The sequence below is a fragment of the Pinus tabuliformis genome, chromosome 5_1 (assembly GCF_031772625.1).
Source record: "Pinus tabuliformis cultivar Carrire ecotype Pingquan chromosome 5_1, CPIR1, whole genome shotgun sequence".
Classification (NCBI taxonomy): domain Eukaryota; kingdom Viridiplantae; phylum Streptophyta; class Pinopsida; order Pinales; family Pinaceae; genus Pinus; species Pinus tabuliformis.
The window spans coordinates 293,299,934-293,319,745 of record NC_142305.1 but is presented as its reverse complement, the minus strand read 5'-3'; the positions used below and the strand labels follow the sequence as shown (position 1 = coordinate 293,319,745).

Here is a 19,812-nt window from a genome sequence, read left to right as displayed (position 1 = left end):
ACCCATATGACCTCTATGTTGAATTTGAGCTGCCACGTCTCACTCTGAGAGACTACCATTTGGACTACACAAGGCCCACTTTTTTACCTGTATACCATAAACATCAGAGTGTGTTTTCATTTGGACTACACAAGGCCCACTTTTTTACCTGTATACCATAAACATCAGAGTGTGTTTTCTTCTTAATACGAAGGCAATTTTGAAACTGAATATACTATCGGAAGGCCATTTTGAAACTGAATATACTATCGGAATCAAAGTCACGAGCTCTTCGCCCTGGTGTTGTTTTTGTGAGCATATGGTATTGTAAAATTCTGAGCATTTTGAGGATCATCTTGGATCATTCCTCTCTATTGGAAGCTTTTGGACCAACAACAGATTGATTTTAAGAAGACATGAGGTGAGGGTATAGCTCCCTCACTCTTCCAATCTGAGTCTACTTTTCTTTGCTTGGATTCATGCCTTTGAGCCCCACTTGAGGGACTTACGAATGGTGTTGAGGGGTCTAAATGTCGAGGGGACATTATTCTTCTTAAGAATCCTTGCAATCTTATCAGTAGTGCCTTTCACAATCGGAAGATGGACACCTGGAACCCACTCTTTAGGTTCTCTTTTAGTTAATGAATTTTTGGCAGCTTTGAGGAAAGCTTTCTGGCCCTTAAATTCTCATAAAGTGTTTAAGAATCACATTATATGTCATGAGATTGAAAATTCAAATCCTTATAATCTCTTAAATTCTTTTTCTCTCACATCCCATGCTCTAACATTTCGCTCTGTAACGCAGAGAATCCCATCCTTCACCCCCTCTCACATTTCGCTCTGTGACGCAGAGAACAGGGGAAAAACCTCGATTCTCCCTTTCTAAACATAAAATTAGCACGATAACGCAGAGAATCGAACAGGGGAAAAACCTGTCTGCACGAAGGAAGACATACAGCGCTCATTAAAGCGTAGGGTTGTGTACATTGGTCATACACCACGCACTTTTGGTTAGTACACTTTCAATTCTATATTCTCCGCACTGGCTTTATGTATTCATACTGAATATAAATATCGTAACTGTGCTAATTTCCAATTACAGAAATTTTGCTTTGTATTTACTACAAGCACAATCATATTTATAAATATCATTCATATACACGTACAATACATTACTAAATAGAGTTGATAAACCTAAATAAATTGCGTCTTCTAAGTACCATGCGAACTATTAATATTTTAGGCCAAACCCTTAAATCTAGGGTTTGTGTCTTCTAAGTACCATGCGAACTATTAATATTTTAGGCTAAACCCTTAAATCTAGGGTTTCAGATGGAGTTGTTTTTAGTGCGATTTTTTGGACTTTATGGCGCTGGAATCTGGTGGAAAAATTTGAGGTTAAATTTTGATTTGTGTTATTTAAACTGGTTTTTAAAGCTGGAATCTGGTGGGAAAATTTGAGGTTAAATCTTGATTTGTGTTATTTAAACTGGTTTTTTAACTGCATGTTTGGATTTAGCACCCTGAAAAACCCCTAGGACGTTTTGATTGTGCAGGGATTACCCATCAAGTTTGTGATTTCAATCAATTGCTGCCGGATTTTAGAGAAATTTGACCGGAAAAACCCACTATAAAAGCTTCCAAAAAGTCGCACTAAAGACAAGTCCGTTTCAGATTACCAAAAGTGAATATGACATAGTTAAATACATTGCACTAAAAACCACCTGTCACACAGACGTTTTCACCACAGAATTGCAAACAGAATTGCAATTTTTTTCCTATTTTCAAAGACATACTTATGCCTCAAAGAATCCACTCTGAAACTACTCGAAAAATAATAATAATGGTTTGAAGGTTTACTATTCCCTACAAATTTTGGTGTAGGAGAAAACTCTACCCTAAACCAATAACAATGAGATGAAACAAATTTTGGTGTAGGAGAAAACTCTACCCTAAACCAATAACAATGAGATGAAACAAATTTTGGTGTAGGAGAAAACTCTACCCTAAACCAATAACAATGAGATGAAACAGAAATAAAGTGATGCAAAGATATCTTCACCTGCATAGTCGTTTGGATTTTGAGATTATTTGATTATTCTGGAAAGTGTATCGTGCAAAAGGAGAGGTTGCTAAAATCACAGCCATTATCCGACTAGGCTTATTCCTTTGAAATCCAATCTATTCCATTGATTAAAAAAAAAAAAATTGGCAAACCTATACACAAATTGAAATAGGTAAGACTATCAACTTAATAAACACACGCGTTGTACACTTCATTGTGGATGGCGTTAAACATCTTTGGAAATGGACGCAAACGCAAGTGAAAACGTCTATCAGTGGAAACCTTAGACGGCAGTTTGATGGGTACAAGTTCAATATTTTGAAACTTCATGATGGAGATGTTGTCACTAGAAGCCTCATTTGACAAGTTGTATTTGACGACGAACAAATCAGTGACTATAGCAGAACATGTGTATAGCTATTAATCATTCTGGATCCGTAAAACTAAGAACTTGTAATCCATTTGCTCTACCAACACCAACACAAATTTATGTTCTATTTTCAGGTTTATGTAGATATCTATCTTCATGTTCTGTGAATAGTTACAATGCGTTGGCTATCGAGCGAGCATCTATTAAGATGGCCCAGCTAAGATATTGCCCCACTTCTCTCTTTTATCCAGTTTTGATTGTAGTTCGTTAGTCATAGGCCAATTACTTCACTTACACTGCATTTTGTAGAGGTGCAGTTACACAATTCTATCATATCTTTGATCAAACTCTTAGTCAACAAATATATTGTTGTATTGAATGCTTTTGCCCTATGAGTTTTGTTGCTTGTAATATAATTTGCATGGAAGTGAATCTGCGTGGCCATTCGAGGAGAAAAGCCGAAGGTAACATCTTGACTTTTTGGCAGTGTGTTGTAATTGAATGCAATTGAATGCAAGGGAGACAACACAATAGTGCGTAGACGTTCTAGCTAAATGCAAGGGAGGAGGGCAAGGCATGGAAAGGCACACGGAAGAATGTACATCAGGTTTACAACAAAGTTGAAACACTTAATTTTTGTAATTATACTTTCGGTTTTGGTGGAAGGTTTATTGGCAAAGTTCCAACCAGTGGCTTGTTTATGACTTGGTTTCTAATAATTGCGTAGATCAATGGTGAGGCATTTGATAAGAGGCGTTGAAATCACCGAGGTAGAACTAATTTTTGGTAAGTAATTTTTGTCTTTGCTAGCCATTTTTAATAATTTAGGTTCTCTTAAATGGACCAATTTTTTTTGGGTAAACTGTCTATGCAAAAAGCTTACAATAATGGGGTGGAATTTTAACTTAATCAAAGTTTCAATCAATTTTGGGTGAAATTTTTATAGGATAAGAGGAACACTATATGTTTTATCAGGAAAATTTTAACTTAAAAATAAGTTTCAAAACAAAAACTAACGAGAACCTTTCAAGGTGACAAAATATTTTAAAAGAAGAAAATCATTTGACAAAATATTTTAAAAGAAGAAAATTATTTTTTTAATTATATATTTTTTGCTTATCTCCTTTGAGGTTATTCAAATGTCAATTGTACACACCCTTTTTATGTGAAATCAAAATCCACATTTGACAAGTGCCCACTTTCCATATTTCATATTTCTTAGTAGACCTACATCTAAAAATAAAAATATATGAACATATCTTTTTCATACATTTTCATTTTTATTTTTTATGTGGGTATGCTTAGAAGTATGCGGAGTGGATGCTCGTTGGATATGGAATTTGATTCTACATTCAATGAGTGTTTACACTTACATTTGAGTAAACATATAAAGAGATCAACAAAAAATATAATTAAAAAAATACTTTATTTTATTTTTCTTTAAAAACATATATTTCTGATTTTATTATTTTAACAATTATTATATTATTTTCTTTAGAAGCTCATTTTAGCCCTCAAAATTCCCCTATTTCTTATTATAGGCTCAGTTTGAAAATAACTAAGTTGGACAATCAATCATTATAAAATCAAGTGATGTGAAAAGATTTTGTCAACAACATCTTCTCATATTGACAAGAAAACGTTTTTACAACATCTTCTCATATTGACAAGAAAATGTTTTTACAGGGAAATGGTTTCCTCCCAATTCATCACCACCCATAGTGGTCATGATTTTTTTCGATGGTTACCACATCATACATTTTCCATCTTTTTTTGTTGTGTTAGCTATGCCTCTCTAGAGATGATATGTGATTGGCCATCAACGATCATGGTCTTCCCATGAGTGTGTTCTGGATCATTCATCCCCACTCATCTAACTAACCTGCTATATCACTAGGGTTATTTGTTTGTATGCATTATAAGCCATAGTTCTCAAACTACATCATTGTGGTCTCACTACTACTTGTAGGAGGAAGAAGGATATGGGGAATGGTTACAGGAGATGACGGGGCGATGGCTATGGCTTTAGCCACAGACTAGACCACTTGACCAGTTAGCGTAATGGCCTCATCTCGGAAGTTCAAATGGAGGAGTTAATTGTAAGTTTCATGACACCAAGGAGCGGGGTGACGTGTCTTGGAGGAACTCACTCAGTTGATTCAAGAAGTAGCACAAGAGAAAGTGTCAAGAGAATAAGAGCGGGACGATGTCACCTGATGCTACCCCAGGAGTCTCACCCTCGAGGTATTACAAAGTGCGACGAATAAGGGCATCGGGAAAATGCTATGGGTTGACATGAGCCAAACACGTTGTTAAGTACACACCAAATTTGGGGAAATGGTGGTCCCACCTTCCAGGTCATCATGATGGATTGACACTAGACATATAAAAAGGTGCAGAGGGAAAAATGTTGGGATAGCATGGTGGGGATGGCGTGAGCGGGTAGCGACGACAAGCGGCAGCAAGGCTTCATGTCAATAAGGAGGCGATCGAGGGGCCCATTGTACAAGTAAGCTCGATGCAGAGACCCTAGTGGTAACTAATGTGCACACTTGGGGGAAATGCCGAGAGAAGGGAAGCGAGGTGGAATGACTAGTGGCACCCACTTGAGAGGCATAAGGAGCTATATGTGAAGGCATCAGGTCGACATGGGAAGAGGAGGTCATTGCACTAAATATAAGCTCAAGAAACGTGTATATATATGTGTGTGTGTGTGTGTAAGGCATGTAGAGTGAAATCTCTAGTTGTCAAGTTCTGACAATGAGCCAGGAAGCCTATGTAAAGCTCCATTGAAACATGGTAAAAAAAAAATGGGCTACCCCATTCCTCTAACTATATTTGAGGGGTTGGTGACATTAGAATGATCTCACCCTCTTCTAGAGCCACAACATCTAATATGAGACTGAAATGGAAAACACCAGGGGAAGCCCCCAGGCCATCCTTAGATAAACCATAGGTTACATTGTTAATATCCCTGTAAATATGCGAGAAGGAGATGCTAGAAAAGAGTTTAATCAACCTATTTAAATGCACCAGACAGTTTAATAGGGAGGGAGATGAGAAATTTGATTTTCCTGTGATCCCATTAGTTATGGACTTTAAGACTCCATAAAGAGAATTCTGATCCAAATTATGCCTCCTAGCCATGTGTAACAAACCCCATAGTGCTAGATTTTTGGCTCTAAAGTTTGAGCCCTCCCCACCAAACCAATATAAATGAAGTTGATTATGTTGGCTAAACAACAATATCGGCACACATCCACATTACCAGCCTGAGATGCACAATCAAAGAAGCCTGCTGGGAACTCAATTTGGAATAAATCCTCATCAACCTTGGTGCCTTCTCATAACTTTTAACCCGAAAAAGAGACTCCATCCAAAATTGAACCTTTGTACAAATCCTCTTGATATTCATAGGCCTCCCATCAAAGATAACAATGCTCCTCACCCGCCAAACTTCCCGAAAGATGAACAAAGGAATATACTTTATCTTTCCACGTTTCTTAAGCCACCACTGAAGACATTGATCAAGTGAAGGCAAAGGCCAAGATGGATGGAGTTGAAAACAATCTAAAACCCTCATCCACTTAACCATAACAAAAGGAAACTGTAAGAAAAGGTGTGGGACTTTCTCCAAGGACTCCTTATAGAATCAACACCATCTCAGACCCAAAATATCTCTTATACATAAATTTCCCCAGGTAAAGATTCCATTTTTCTATGCTAGCCAACATAATAATATAGTTTTCAATGAAACATTCCTTTTTCAATCCTTCCTAAACCAATATTTATTTGTGAGATGGCGTGTCACTCGAGAAATGTAATTGTAGATCTCAAAACCCACCACATTTCCATAGTGTAGAAAGGCATTCCAAATTAAAGCATCTCCTTGATCCTTCCAAACCAAACTTTCCATCCTAAGGCTGACAATGTAATGGTTCCATAAACCAGTTATCCAATTGATTCTCTACAAAGGTGGTGTTGTATAATCGATTTTTTTCTCTATGTTTGGAATAAGTTTTTTAAATTCTTCATAATCAATGAAGAACTTTTTATAAGTGGAACAACGCACGCATGGTCTAGCTTGGCTCTCTACCAACTTTAATATAAGCATTTTGTTATTATTGTTTTAGATGACTAAATATGTACGAAAATAAGAAACAAAGAACATATTGAACATATATGTTTAGATTATTTAAGTGTAGTCTTGTTCTTTATCATAAACATAGACAACGCATGCATAATCTAGGTTAGCTCTCTACCAACTTTAATATAAGCATTTTGTTATTATGGTTCTACATGACTAAATATGTACGAAAAGAAGAAACAAGAACATATTGAACATCTTGTTCTTTGTCATAAACATAGACATGGTTGGCACAGCGAGAAGGTTTTGAGCCATGGGCAATGACACTGAAAAGAGTTTGAACTAGATAAAGTGTGGATTTGCATAAGGTTTTTATTATTATTTATAGGAGGCAATTATTTGTTGATTATTAAATTAGAATTATGCAAAAAAATAAATGCCTATAACATTGGTACACAAATCTTTGTTCCAAAAGAATTAAATCGTCATCTTATATATAAAGAAATTTAAATTTAAATATTATTAAAAATATAATCACATGAAAAGCACGACATATAGAGAAAGAGTATTTGAAAGCAATCGAAGTAAGCAAAGAATATCTTCCTCTAGAGGGCGGAGCACAGAATATTTGAAATCTTCTACACCATGTGTGTAACTGTATCGGTGAGCTATGAAGCTGAAATCTTCAATATGATATGCAATATTCTCATTTTGATTATTATTTAATTGTTCACACTGCCACGTCATAATGTTAAATTAAAGAACTACCTCACGTAACTTATTACTCGTCCGTTAAGTCTTTTTTCTGGAATGTTGATAATGGAAACTTTCTTAATTCTTTTTCATTAATTTCGCTTGTGAGTGTGAAAATTTATGGGCAACCATTGAAGGGTTCTGAAAAGGAGTTAGGCCATCCAAAGGGTCCTGAAAAGGTATTAGGCCAATCGATATGCGTGGACACGTTATAATAGTTTAGTTCAATCTTGTAAATATTTCAGATTATATAAAATTTTATTTTAATTATTTTGTCTTAGTGAACGTTACCCATCATTATTATCATCATCATATATATTTATATATTTATTTATTTTAAGAATTAAGAAAAGATCGGTTAAAATTATAATTTTTTTTTTAGAATTTGGAAAGGAATTTGTGGAACGTTTGAGTGTTTGATAGTTTTTAGGATATATTTTCGCGTTAAATATATTTAAAATTTTATAACTATTTGTTAGAATTACAAGTTTGAGCTGTGAAATCTCCATTATCCAAGTTCCTCAAAATTTTGTAGAATATTGAATCCTATATATACAAAAAAAACCATACTTTAAATAACAAAAATCATAATTTGACCCAATATTATTTTTGACAACTAAAAACTCTAAAACATATAATAATCACACATCTAACACTTTAATTAAATTATTTATGTTTATTTCTGAACAAAATTATTTTTATAATTTTGTTCGAACATTATTTCATTTCAATTTTACATTTGGGAACAATACAACTTTACACTATCATTTAATCTAACGAATATTGACCAACAAATAGCATCACATTATTATCAATTGTGATGGTTAAAATTTACAGTGACAACCCAATATATTGGTCGATGACATAACGCTATACTTTTTTAATTTATTTGCAATATCTCTCTTACATTCGACTACGAAAAGTCTATGTGATTGGAATCATGGGTACTGTATTATTTTAAATTATTTGCAACATTTCTCTTACATTACAATGGGAAGATCAATGTGATTGGAATAATGGGTGCTTATTAGTGATGCAAGGGCAAACCACCCCAAATCGAATCTTATTTTCGGAAGTCTTGAGAAGGCACAACGTGGTAGTTGTATCAAGAGGACATGATTTCCTCCATTTTTGTAAAAATATTCGAAGCTATAACATGGCAAGAGAAAGTGATTCCTTGTTAGTTTTTTTTTTCTTGTTATATGGGCAGCTTGCAAGCGTGTTAAGAGAGAGGCCAGTACCATGTAGACATCAGGACGAGAGGCTCTCAGGCCCAGAGAGGTCGTATATGTAGCTGGTTTATTTGGAGAATGTGCAATCTATGGTTTATTTGGAGAATGTGTAATTTATGGTTTTTTTTAATGTATATGTGTTGTTTATTTTGTTCACACAACCATGTTATATTATCATGTTCATCATGTTTCACTAGAGAGGTCAAAAGTGGAGCTAGGATGTTGTCAAGATGCATCGCTTGGAGTTGTTAAAAATTTATAGGGGTCCAAAACCCCATCAAACTTAGGGAGATGAGAGTTCATTGCAATTGTGGTTTTCATATGAGAGGGAGATATGGTGTTGGGATTGACATGCAAACACCCGTACATGTGACGAAGTTCATATGAATTGGGATGAGTTTTCTCTAGGAGATATGCCATATGTCAAAGATGAGAGGTTGGAACCATTAGACCAAAAGTTTGGAACTCGTTTATAGATTGGCGTGGGACCAATACCGAATAGACCCCAAATCAAGCCGAAATGAAGTTCAACCCTGAATAAATAAAGTGCATGATAAAGGGGTCAGACCCCAGAAGCTTCAGACCCCTGAATGGGTCAAGAAATATAGTGCGACCTAGCCTGAACATATTTAGAGGGGACCACCATTATGTAAATCCATTGCCGTCATTGTTGATTTGATTAGATTTGGGGTTGGAGGAAGACGTGGATACTGAATCAAGGGTCCATGATAGCTTGAACGAATGTTCTCAGTCACTATTGAGGTGAATATTGTGGGAGAAGGATGCGGTAGAGGAGCTCCATTACTATACAGAAGGCCTAACAAGATGAATTTTATGAACCCATAACCCATAGGTTTAGGAGTTGAACCTTTTGAGGTCCAATTTTCCATAATTATAATCAATCTTCATAAAGTGGTATCAGACTAGGGAAACATTTCCTGTAGGATGAAGGAGAACAATTTCTATCTACAGTTGGGTAAAATTTGTTGAAGCAATTCCATATTTAAAAAATTTACTCACTAATGGTACCGCTAGTAAAAAAAACCTCACTCACCTCCACTCCATCTACCTCCCTTGACCTTTTCCCATGCCCATTCCTCTCATTTCCCTCTCCTAGTGTTTTGAGGGAATTTTTCTTGGTTTCATGACCTCCATGGTTAAATAATCAACAAAACTTGTATACTGATTCTCTTACACCTTTCCCTATCCTTAATATACCTCCCTAAACACTTCCCATCACTCCTATCCCTCAAAATCATCATTTTTCTACAAACCCTACCCTATTGCTACACTTTTGACACTTTTCTAGACTAGGCCTGTGTTTTTTCCTTTTGGTCCCCTTCCCCTCACTCAATCCTTGAAATTCCAGGTTCCCCTACTTCCTAACATCTCTCCCTACCTCCCAAAATTTTCCTAAGAATTTAGAAGCCCCCTATCCCCTTTATTTCCCTTCATTCCTATAAATTTCCCAAATCTCCTGTTTTTCCTACACTAAAACCTAATTTCCTTTCCCGTTGAGCTAGGGTTTTCTATGAAATCAAAGACACATAAGCAGAGGAGGCATAAGAGAGGTCATATCAGAAAATATGAGGCCACTCCAAATCATAAACATCATGTCTCCATCATTTTTCAAAAACGTCATTCCAAGGGACAAAATCATTTGCTACACATAGGGCCAGTTTTGCTTCAGAGTATGTTTCCAACCAAACAGAGATGAATTTTACCAAAGTGAGAGAGGTTTTTGTCCATAATAGGCAAAGGAACAAATACCCTCTTCATTGTTTACAAAGGTGTTATGGTTTTGGAGAAATTTAAAACATACAGGTGCTACAAGAGGTTTTCTACACTTTTGGAGTGACCTTGGGAAAATCAAATTTTTGCCTTGTTGAATTATCCAAATGACTTTATTTATGCATCAAATGATAACTAGATAGAACTATATTTCCAATGAACTATCATGAGCTTAATTTGGATTTCAGAAAGACCTCCACATGTTTTCTTCAAGAGAACACTTCATTTTTTCACCCTCATTTTGCACTTTTTGACCAGTCTTGACAGAAATGATTTTGGAGGGACTATAATTGATCATTTTCAGTGCTTGATAGGTCCTTTGGGTAGCTAAGAGTGATATATTTCCAATGTGCTATCATGGTCTCAATTTGGACTTCGTGAAGGCACTCAAAAGTCGATTTGAATTCGGTGTTATGCATAGACCAAAGGCGCTGCTCATAGACCACTAGCGCTGCCCACATGAGTAGTCTTGGGAGAAACACTTTTTTCCAAGGAAAATAAACTCCATTCCACAAAATAAAGACATATCTAGAACTTAGACAGGATAAAATTTCCAATGAGCTATCCTAAGCTCAATTTGGACATCAGGAATCCCTTCAAAACTCAGCTGGAAGATGGTGCTACGCACATACCAAAGGCGCTGCACATAGACCACTGGCGTTGCACATAGGACTAGAAACTGATATTTTGCTACTTTTTCAGAATTTCTCAGTTACTCAAGGAATTTATGAAGTTTTATTGATGTAATTGATGTTGTAAATGTAATTATAGTCTTTTTACTATTACCTAGGGTAAATACATTAGGTAAATAGACTCTATGAGCTATAATGAATTGGTTTCATTGTAATTAGGGATGAGTCATTTTGACCATCCTACACTCTAGCTATCAAGATTTTGGTGGAACTGCTCCTCCTCTCATGGATTTGACCCATGAGGCTGGGAGGAGTTTGTTTTGAGGCCTATATCTTGTATTTTTCAGTCTTTTCAAAGGTTGGAATCAGTTGGATGTTGTACTAGTGATCAGAGACACTGTTGTATCAGATTTTGGCTAATATGAATAGATGAGTTACAACTATTTCTTTGGGATACATGTGGTATGGATCTTTAGCATTGTTTCTTCTTTGTTATCATTTGTATGAGTGTTTTGTAAGCTCATAAATCATTTCATGTCTATTATATGGTAATGTTCAAGTTGATAGGCATAATACATTTTTCTCATGCTCTATTTTGGGAAAGTTATCATAATTGTCCATTTTTATTCAATTTAGGAAGAATACATATCCTATGCTCTTCCTAACTCCTCATCAGTCTTAAACCATCTCACCAAATCACCTTTTAAGTGCTAAACCTCCTGCCTATCTTGCCCCTTTGAATGTCTGCAATCATATCTCATTTTCCCTGACCTAGCCTCTTTGACCTAATACCATCATCCAACAATAACCCCACCAAATCAAACCAAAACAAACCTCTACAATTTAAACCTAGCCTAAAACCCTAATCCATCCAACCATCTTGGCTGTGATCCTTTGGAGAGAGCCTTCTCTAGCTTGGTAGGGCTAGCTACCAAGTCAAAAGATTGGTCTATGGTTACCTCAGTTGGACTCTTCCTCAGCCTTGGAGATCCGGAGGAGTGATAACACCACTTATGACAAAGAAATTTATTCCATTATGCAGGTGATCCAAAAACACAAGATTGACTATTTTCTCAATTTCACCAAATATTAACTAAGGTTGCTTTTATGTGAATGAATGACAAAATTTGAATTTTTTAAGTGCCTTTAAACATAAAATTGAAATATGAACATAAGCATAAACAACAGAGAGAATAAGAAGAAAACTCAAGATATTTGATGATGGACTTCGTCCCTCCTAGACTACATCTCTGGGTTTGCTTCCAAGTGCGCGTCTGTTGTATTATGAATGATAAAAAAGTCTCTTTACATAAAATTTAGCCATTTTGGACCTTGCACACGGGAACCAATGGCTACTGTTAGAATGAAGGCCTCGACCTCTACTCTCCAACGCAACCTTTCATTCTCAAAAAGGCCCAAGGATGACCAAGTTAAGCCAAAAAATGCATTTAGAGGAACCAATAAAACCAGGTTCTGAAACTCACTGTACAACTCCTTTTGCACTGGTGCAATGGCATTGTTTTTAACAGGCCCACGAGAGGTCCTTGGGTCAAACCCGCGGGCCTCTCGAGATTAACAGTGCAACTTGACATTACATTACACCCAACGCACATTTGAAATGGTTTTTCATTATAACCAAACATATAGTTTTAAATTGTATGTTTTTATTAGACTGATGGCCCATGGCATATGGTAATAATATATATATGGTATGAAAACCATATCATATGGTTTCAACCCCCGACGGTGTGTTAACAAATATGGACCTATGGTATATAATGTTTGACTAGTGGCATCATGTGATAGGCTTATGTATAACGTTAATTCGGAAGTATCGTGCCATTTATGGAGTTTGTTTGGAGCAATGTTGACTTATAGGAGGGTTTGGCGGACTGCAGAGCTTGGTCGTTCTGCCAACCCTCACCCCCATACACATACAAACTTGTCTTTAAATATAATATTTCACTACAGTATATTAAACATTGGCCTATGGGCCGATGGTGAGATTTGGTAATGTGCTATGGGAGGTCATGGGCTTGAGCCCGACCTACCCATCTGACCTCTGTGTTGAATTTGAGCTGCCGCGTGTCACACTGAGAGATTACCATTTGGCCTACAAGGACCATTTTTTTACCTGTATGGCATAAACATCAGAGTGTGTTTTCTTCTTTATACGAAGGCCATTTTCGAAACTGAATATACTGTCAGAATCAAAGTGACGAGCTCTTCGACCTAGTGTTCTTTTTGCGAGCATATGTTACTGTAAAATTCTGAGCATTTTGAGGATCCTCCTGGATCATTCCTCTCTACTGGAAGCTTTTAGACCAACAAAAGATTGGTTTTAAGAAGACATGAGTTGAGGGTATAGCTCCCTCACTCTTCCAATCTCCATCCACCTTTCTTTGCTTGGATTCATGCCTTTGAGCCCCACTTGAAGATACTCAACATCTCCACGCCTTAAAGTGTGAAACTTTATGTCTAAAATGGTATCTTCCTATAGCTTTGTCATACATCTAGGTGCAAAATCATCAAAATTTGGAATTTGAGCATTTTCATCTGGACCCATGATCATTGTAGGTTCATACAACTTCAAAGTTTCAACATTTACAACTGAATATATCTGCATATATGGAGTAAAATTTAATCAGAATGCATCGTGCCCAATCTTTTAAACAATATTAAAAGGAATATACCTAATAGGTTTCCGCTTTTTACCTTCACCTTTCATCCTTTCTTTGTTGATGTGTAGCCATACTTGATCACCAACCTCGAAGTGATGATCCACCCGATGCTTGTCATGGTGCATTTTGTACTTGGCCTGACTTTTCTCTAATTGATCCTACACCACTTCATGAATCGTTTGGATTCTTTGAACGAACTTGATTTCTTTGTCAGCACCTCCATGTCCATCCTCTTCAGCTTCTTCACCAAACATCAAGTCTATTGGTGATTTTGGCAGGCACCCAAAACATGTCTCAAAATGAGATCTACTCGTAGAAGAATGCAAGGCTCGGTTGTAAGCATGCTGGACATAATGTAAGGATTCATCCCAAAACTTAAGATGCTTGCTACAATAGCCTCTGAGAAGATGTACCACTTTTTTGTTCACCATGTCTATTTGCCCATCGGTTTGTGCATGAAAATTTCTACTCTTTTTCAACTTAGTGTCCATGAGTCCCCACAAAGTGGACCAAAACTCTCCCATGAAATGAGAGTCCCGATTTGAAATGATAGAGGTAGGAAACCCAAAATGAACCCATACATTTTGAAAGAACAATTGTGCAGTCTGTTCAGTAGTAACTTTCTTTCTACATGGAACAAGAATACACATTTTGCTAAATCTATCAACCACAACATACAAATAATCATGCCCTTTTCTAGACATTGGAAATCCTCCTACAAAATCCATAGATATATTGTCCCATGGTCTAGAAGGAACTGGAAGTGGCATATACAAACCTAAATTTCTATTGTCTGGTTTTTTTTTTGAACACATGACACAACTTTTGATGTACTTAGTAGTTGTTTCAATCATTCCAAGCTAATAAAAATATCTTTGTAATTGTGCCACTGTCTTACCTACACCAAAATGCCCTGAAACATGAGAGGAATGTGCTTCCCTGATCAGATGCACTCTTTCTGCCTGTGGTATGCACAACTTTCCAAGATTGTACAATAACCTATGATGAACATGATAATTCACTTCTTCCAACTGAGCACCGTGAGTTAGTGATTCATAAATATCTTTCAAATCAGTATCTTCAGCATATTGTTCAATATAACTTTCATGTGCTAAAGAAATATTTTGAAGAATAACTAAAGCATTCAAAGAAGGTATTGATAACATATCAGCTACTTTATTGGTGGTACCTATTATCACTCCAGGAAACTCTCCTAGGTTGTAGCTTGGAGATGCTTGGTAACATATAAGCTTCAATATTGTTCTTTGAACTATTGGAATGGATGATGGTTTGGATCAAGTCAGATGACTGTTTCAACTCTACTCTCACTCAAGACATGCATGAACACCCTCAGCTTTACAAGACTTTCAACCACTAATGCTCAATAGTTTATAGATTCAAGGGATAAATGGAGAATACTAACTGTACCAACAGATGCATACATAAACACATATGAATGGCTAACTACAGAAAGCAAACGAAGCTTGCAAATCTAATTTATCAATGCAGAGATAAGATGACAGTTATTTGGCATTAGACACAAAAGAAAACATGAATAACCTATTCAAGTGCAAGAATAGAACATAAGAGAAAATGGGAATTGAACATGTAACAACAAAATAAGCTTATATTGCTAGAATGAAGATGAGAAACTAGAGGAGTAGAGTCTCCACAATCTCCAAAAGTTGAATCCCTGTTACTCTTAACTTTCTAATATTTATAAGCCTTTTACAGTTCTTTCGAGCCCTCTGAGGCTTGAGAGGTCTTAATCTATCATTTCTGTCTTTTTAATTGTCTGATGCCATGACTAGGCATGCATGGGCTTGGAGGTTTCTTCTTCTAATAACCTAGTAGCTGCATTCTGGTAGTTTGCTGCGCTGTTAGGGAGCTCGCTCGTGCTAGCAATGCTCCATGATCCCTTCTATTGGTTTTGTTGTGTTGCCTTCCCCTTATGGACTTCTATCTCTGTCTCCTGGCCTCTGTTATGTGATGGAATGGGTCTTCGGGCCTTTGAAATCCTTTCAATGGCCGCTTTCTGTTAACACGGTGAAATGTTGCAATACTATGAAATTATGCCCAAAACACTGCTCATCCATACTTCAAAAGTCCTTAAATATGATTTATTCTCCCATCGGGTCTGCCTATGACCGCTTATCGCAAGTCACAATGCCACTTCTGTGGCTTCCCTTTGGATTTAGAAAATACATTAAAAGCATTGAAAATATCACAAAAATGGCTTTATGCAGACTTGAAATAATATACATTAGCCTTAAGGAACCCTTTTGGGTCCATCTTATTCCACCAATGCTTCATCCCTTTGTATTTCGTTTAATAAACGAAATACACAAATACAAAGGAAAATGCATTTTCTACAGATCTCAAAATCTATGCAATGAGGTTTATATAGCCATCGGGTCCAGTTCATTGGATTGCATAAATGTATAACAACCCTGCTCCTTTGCAATGTTCTGACACAATATTGGGATGCGACTTATCGCAATCGCATATTGCCCAAGCCCGAGGTCTTTCCATATAACATTGGCCTCTGCCCTCGCCAATTGCAATCTGTCGATATTGGAGATCGCGATATCGCGTCGGTCCGGTCCTATCACACGTCCACCTCCGATTTCTTCTGAATGCTTAGCCAATTGCGATTTGCCAATCGGATCTGGATCGTTGGTCGGCCAGATTGGATGACTGCTGTGCATTTTAGTGTTTATGCCTTTGATACTTTGGTTTTTCACTGTTTTTATGTGTTTTTGCCTCTCGATAGTGCTTTTCCACCAATCCAAGGGTTCTTCTCCTGCGCTGGTTTTGATCTTTGGCATGATTTTATTGGCTTTTGAAGACTTAAAGAGCATATTTGGACCCATTTGGATCAGGATCCGATGCATTTATAGATGCAAAAGTAATTTTTTGAAGTCTAGCTTATGGCCAAAGCAGAGCAAGAGGATATGTGGCCGTCCGAGCTAAATCAGGGGACATTCCTGCTAAAAATAGAAGCACTGTACCTTAGGGGCTAACATTCGCTCCTTTTGGGGATGAAAGCCTCCCTGTGAGGTTTCAAGAATCACGGAACGATGCCTTTCCTGTAAAACCAAAATCAAGTCTATCTTCTAGTGTTCCATTGGGCATGGAGTTTATTTTGCATTGAAAAATAAAAACTAAAAAAAATATTTACAATATCAAGGTTTTGAAGCCTTAAATGAAATAAAGTTTCCAAAACCACCCATTGTTTGGGCCACTAAAAACATCTTCTCCTTCCAGACTGTGTAGAACAAAGGTATTGTTCTGCTGAATTTGAGAGATGGCAAATGGACCTGTCCATAAGGAGTCAAACTTACCATGATTACCTTTCTTATCTTTCAATGCATCCCATTTGAGAACCCAATGACCAACTTGGAAATTGTCCACTTTTGCCCAAAGGTTTCTTTGATTTTCTTCTGATGAACTTTTGACTTCTCAAACAACTACTCTCTGATATATTGTAATTCAACCAGGTTATTCATTCTCCTTACCATGTCATTTGTTTCATCCTATTCTTCTTGAAAGAATTGGCCACATGGAGAATCAGCTGGATAGGAAAAACAACATCAGCGCCATAAACCAACTTAAATGGAGAATTTCTTATGGACTTCTTGATGGTAACTCTATCAGCCCACAATGCAAACTTCAACTTGGAATCCCAACTCTTTTTGTTTTCCTCCAACATTTTTTTGATTATCCTTACAAGACTCTTGTTAGATGATTCTTCCAGGCCATTTCCTTGAGGATAATATGAGGTAGAATGCACCAATTGAATTCCCATGGATTCAGTCATGTCCACCAATTCTTTTGCCTTGAAAGTTGTTGCATTATCAACGACTAGTTTGGTTGGGCAACCAAATCTAGTGAAAATATTCTCATTCAAGAACTTTATGACAACTTGATGATTAGCATTCTTAGTGGGTGTAGCCTCAATCCACTTGGTGAAATAATCAGTGGCTACGAAGATCCATTTGTGCTAGCCACTGGAATGTGGTCTGATCTCACCTGTAAAGTCCAAGCCCCACTACTAGAAGGGGCCATTGGTGTGTATTGGCTTCAAGGACAGAGATTTTAGTTGTTGTCTTCCTGTAAACCTCTGACATTTGTCACAAGACCTCACAAAAGAACACACATGAGAGAACATAGTAGGCCAATAATACCCAGCTCTCACGATCTTGTGGGCTGTGGTTATCCAATAATGATGCTCTCCACAGATGATAGAATGGAACTGGTGCATCACTTCCACAGATTGTCCTTTATCTAGACATCTCAAGAGGATTTCTGATGGGTCTTTATAATAGAGCAGGTTTTCATTAATGAAAAATTTGGTTAATCTGACCTTAATGGCCCGGGCTTGACTTGAGCTAAGCCATGGAGGGACTTCTAGCTTCTGCAAAAAATGAACTATGTTGGAATACCATGCACAGGTGGCTAGATTTTCAGCCAAAGGTTGATTCTGCTTCCTCTGTTTGCTCATCACCTGAATTTGAACCCATGCAATTGATGTCTAACAAACTGCAATTTTCCTCAGCCATAAGTTTAGCCAAGCCCTGGTCTTTGACAAGCTTAGTGGGCTTAACCTCTATGTTAAACTCTATGAATTTTGCAATCCATTTAGTTCTCTTTCCATCAATATCTGGCTGAGTTAAGACATCTTTTACTGAGGCTGAAGGTACATATGCAACCACTTTGGAATGCAAAATATAAATTCTAAATGCCTTTAAAGATTTTATGAGAGCATAAGCTTGTTTTTCAATAAGTTCATACCTTAGTTTAGCATCCCTCAGAGTTTTACTTAAAAAGCCCATGGGGTACTCTACACCTTCATCATTTTTCTGCAATAGAACTGTTGCAAGTGTATCATAAGAAGCAAAAGAGAAGATATAAAACTCCTTGGTGTAATCTAGGCTGATTAGAGTGGGAGCTTCCAGGATAGCCTGTTTGATGGATTCAAAAGAGCTTCTTGTAGCATATGTCCATTTTATTTCTGATCCTTTCTTCAGCATGGAAGTGATGTGCTTCACCAGTTCTGCAAAGTTTGGAATGAACCTCCTTACAAAATTAATCTTACCCAGGAAGGATTGAATGTCCCTTTTTGATCTTGGGATAGAAAATGTCTGAATTGCTTGAACTCTTTTTGGATCAATCTTCACACCTTCAGCAAAAAAATTATGTCCCAGAAGTTTGCCTTCTTCTAGAGCAAATTGTGACTTCTTTGGGTTCATCGAAATTCCAAACTATCTACACTTTAGAAAGACCTTCTTCAAATGATGGAAATGGTCCTTGTGAGTGCTGGAAAAGGCTGTTATGTCATCAAGGTAGATAAGGACAAACTGGTCCTTCTCTCCCACAAAAGCTATGTCCATGGCCCTCTGAAAAGTAGCCCTAGCATTCATCAATCCAAAAGGCATCTTGGAGTACATGAAAGTGCCCCAAGGAGTAGTGAAGGTAGTATTTTCCTGATCTTCTGGGTACAACAATCTGATTGTAACCTGAAAATCCATCGAAGAAAGACATGACACTAGCCCCATAAACTTTTTGCACCAAGTGTTCCATCTTAGGCAGGGTGTAGTTGTCTTTTTTAGAACATTTGTTCAGATTCCTGAAGTCAACACAAAGCCTGATTTCTCCATTCTTCTTTCTTACTACCACAAGGTTAGCTATCCACTTTGAATACCTTAGGGGAACTATGATCTTGGCATCCAACAACTTCTTGATTTCTTTCTCAATCAAAGGCAATAAGAGAGGGCTGATAGGTCTTAATTTCTACTTAAAAGGGATGGTGGTCTTCTCTAGCGGAATCTTATGCTGAATGATGTTGGTGTCATAGGTCTTAAGATCACTATATTCCCAAGTGAAGATATTAACAAATTGTTTCATTAGGGTGCAATACTCAGAACTCTAGGCAAAAGACAAGTGAGTGGACAGATTTATGTATTTTGGATGGGCTAGACTCCCTATGTTATGTTTATGAACAACAGACTTGTTTTCATTTTTGGCAGGCTTATAAGGTACATCGTTATGATAAAAAAACTTCTCTAGGGGCACCAATCCTTTGAGTATATGGTTACTAGGCAGCTAGACAATGCTTTCGCGGCCAATCTTGTCCTTTAACTTGGACTGGTTTCATTCTTCCATGGTTTCGTTTTCTTGGTCAATGTGCATTTCAGAAAATTCATCAACGACTTGTAAAAA

General features: G+C 37.0%; 1 protein-coding gene across 14 annotated transcripts in view; it reads left to right on the top strand.

The window, feature by feature from the left end:
* LOC149164498 (uncharacterized) overlaps positions 1-19,812 on the top strand; it is a 223,481-nt gene that overhangs the window by 91,143 nt on the left and 112,526 nt on the right. For 8 of the 14 annotated variants that reach the window (XR_016260250.1, XR_016260257.1, XR_016260251.1 and 5 more), the window contains 2 exons: positions 2,902-3,021; positions 3,142-3,200. The exons of the other annotated variants lie outside the window; for them this stretch is intronic. Coding sequence is in view for 1 of the 8 variants with exons in the window: in XM_089430926.1 (XP_089287052.1) it covers positions 2,969-3,021; positions 3,142-3,200 (112 nt within the window). In the remaining 7 variants the exon portion in view is untranslated. The remainder of the gene's footprint in view (positions 1-2,901; positions 3,022-3,141; positions 3,201-19,812) is intronic. 14 annotated transcript variants of the gene reach the window in all.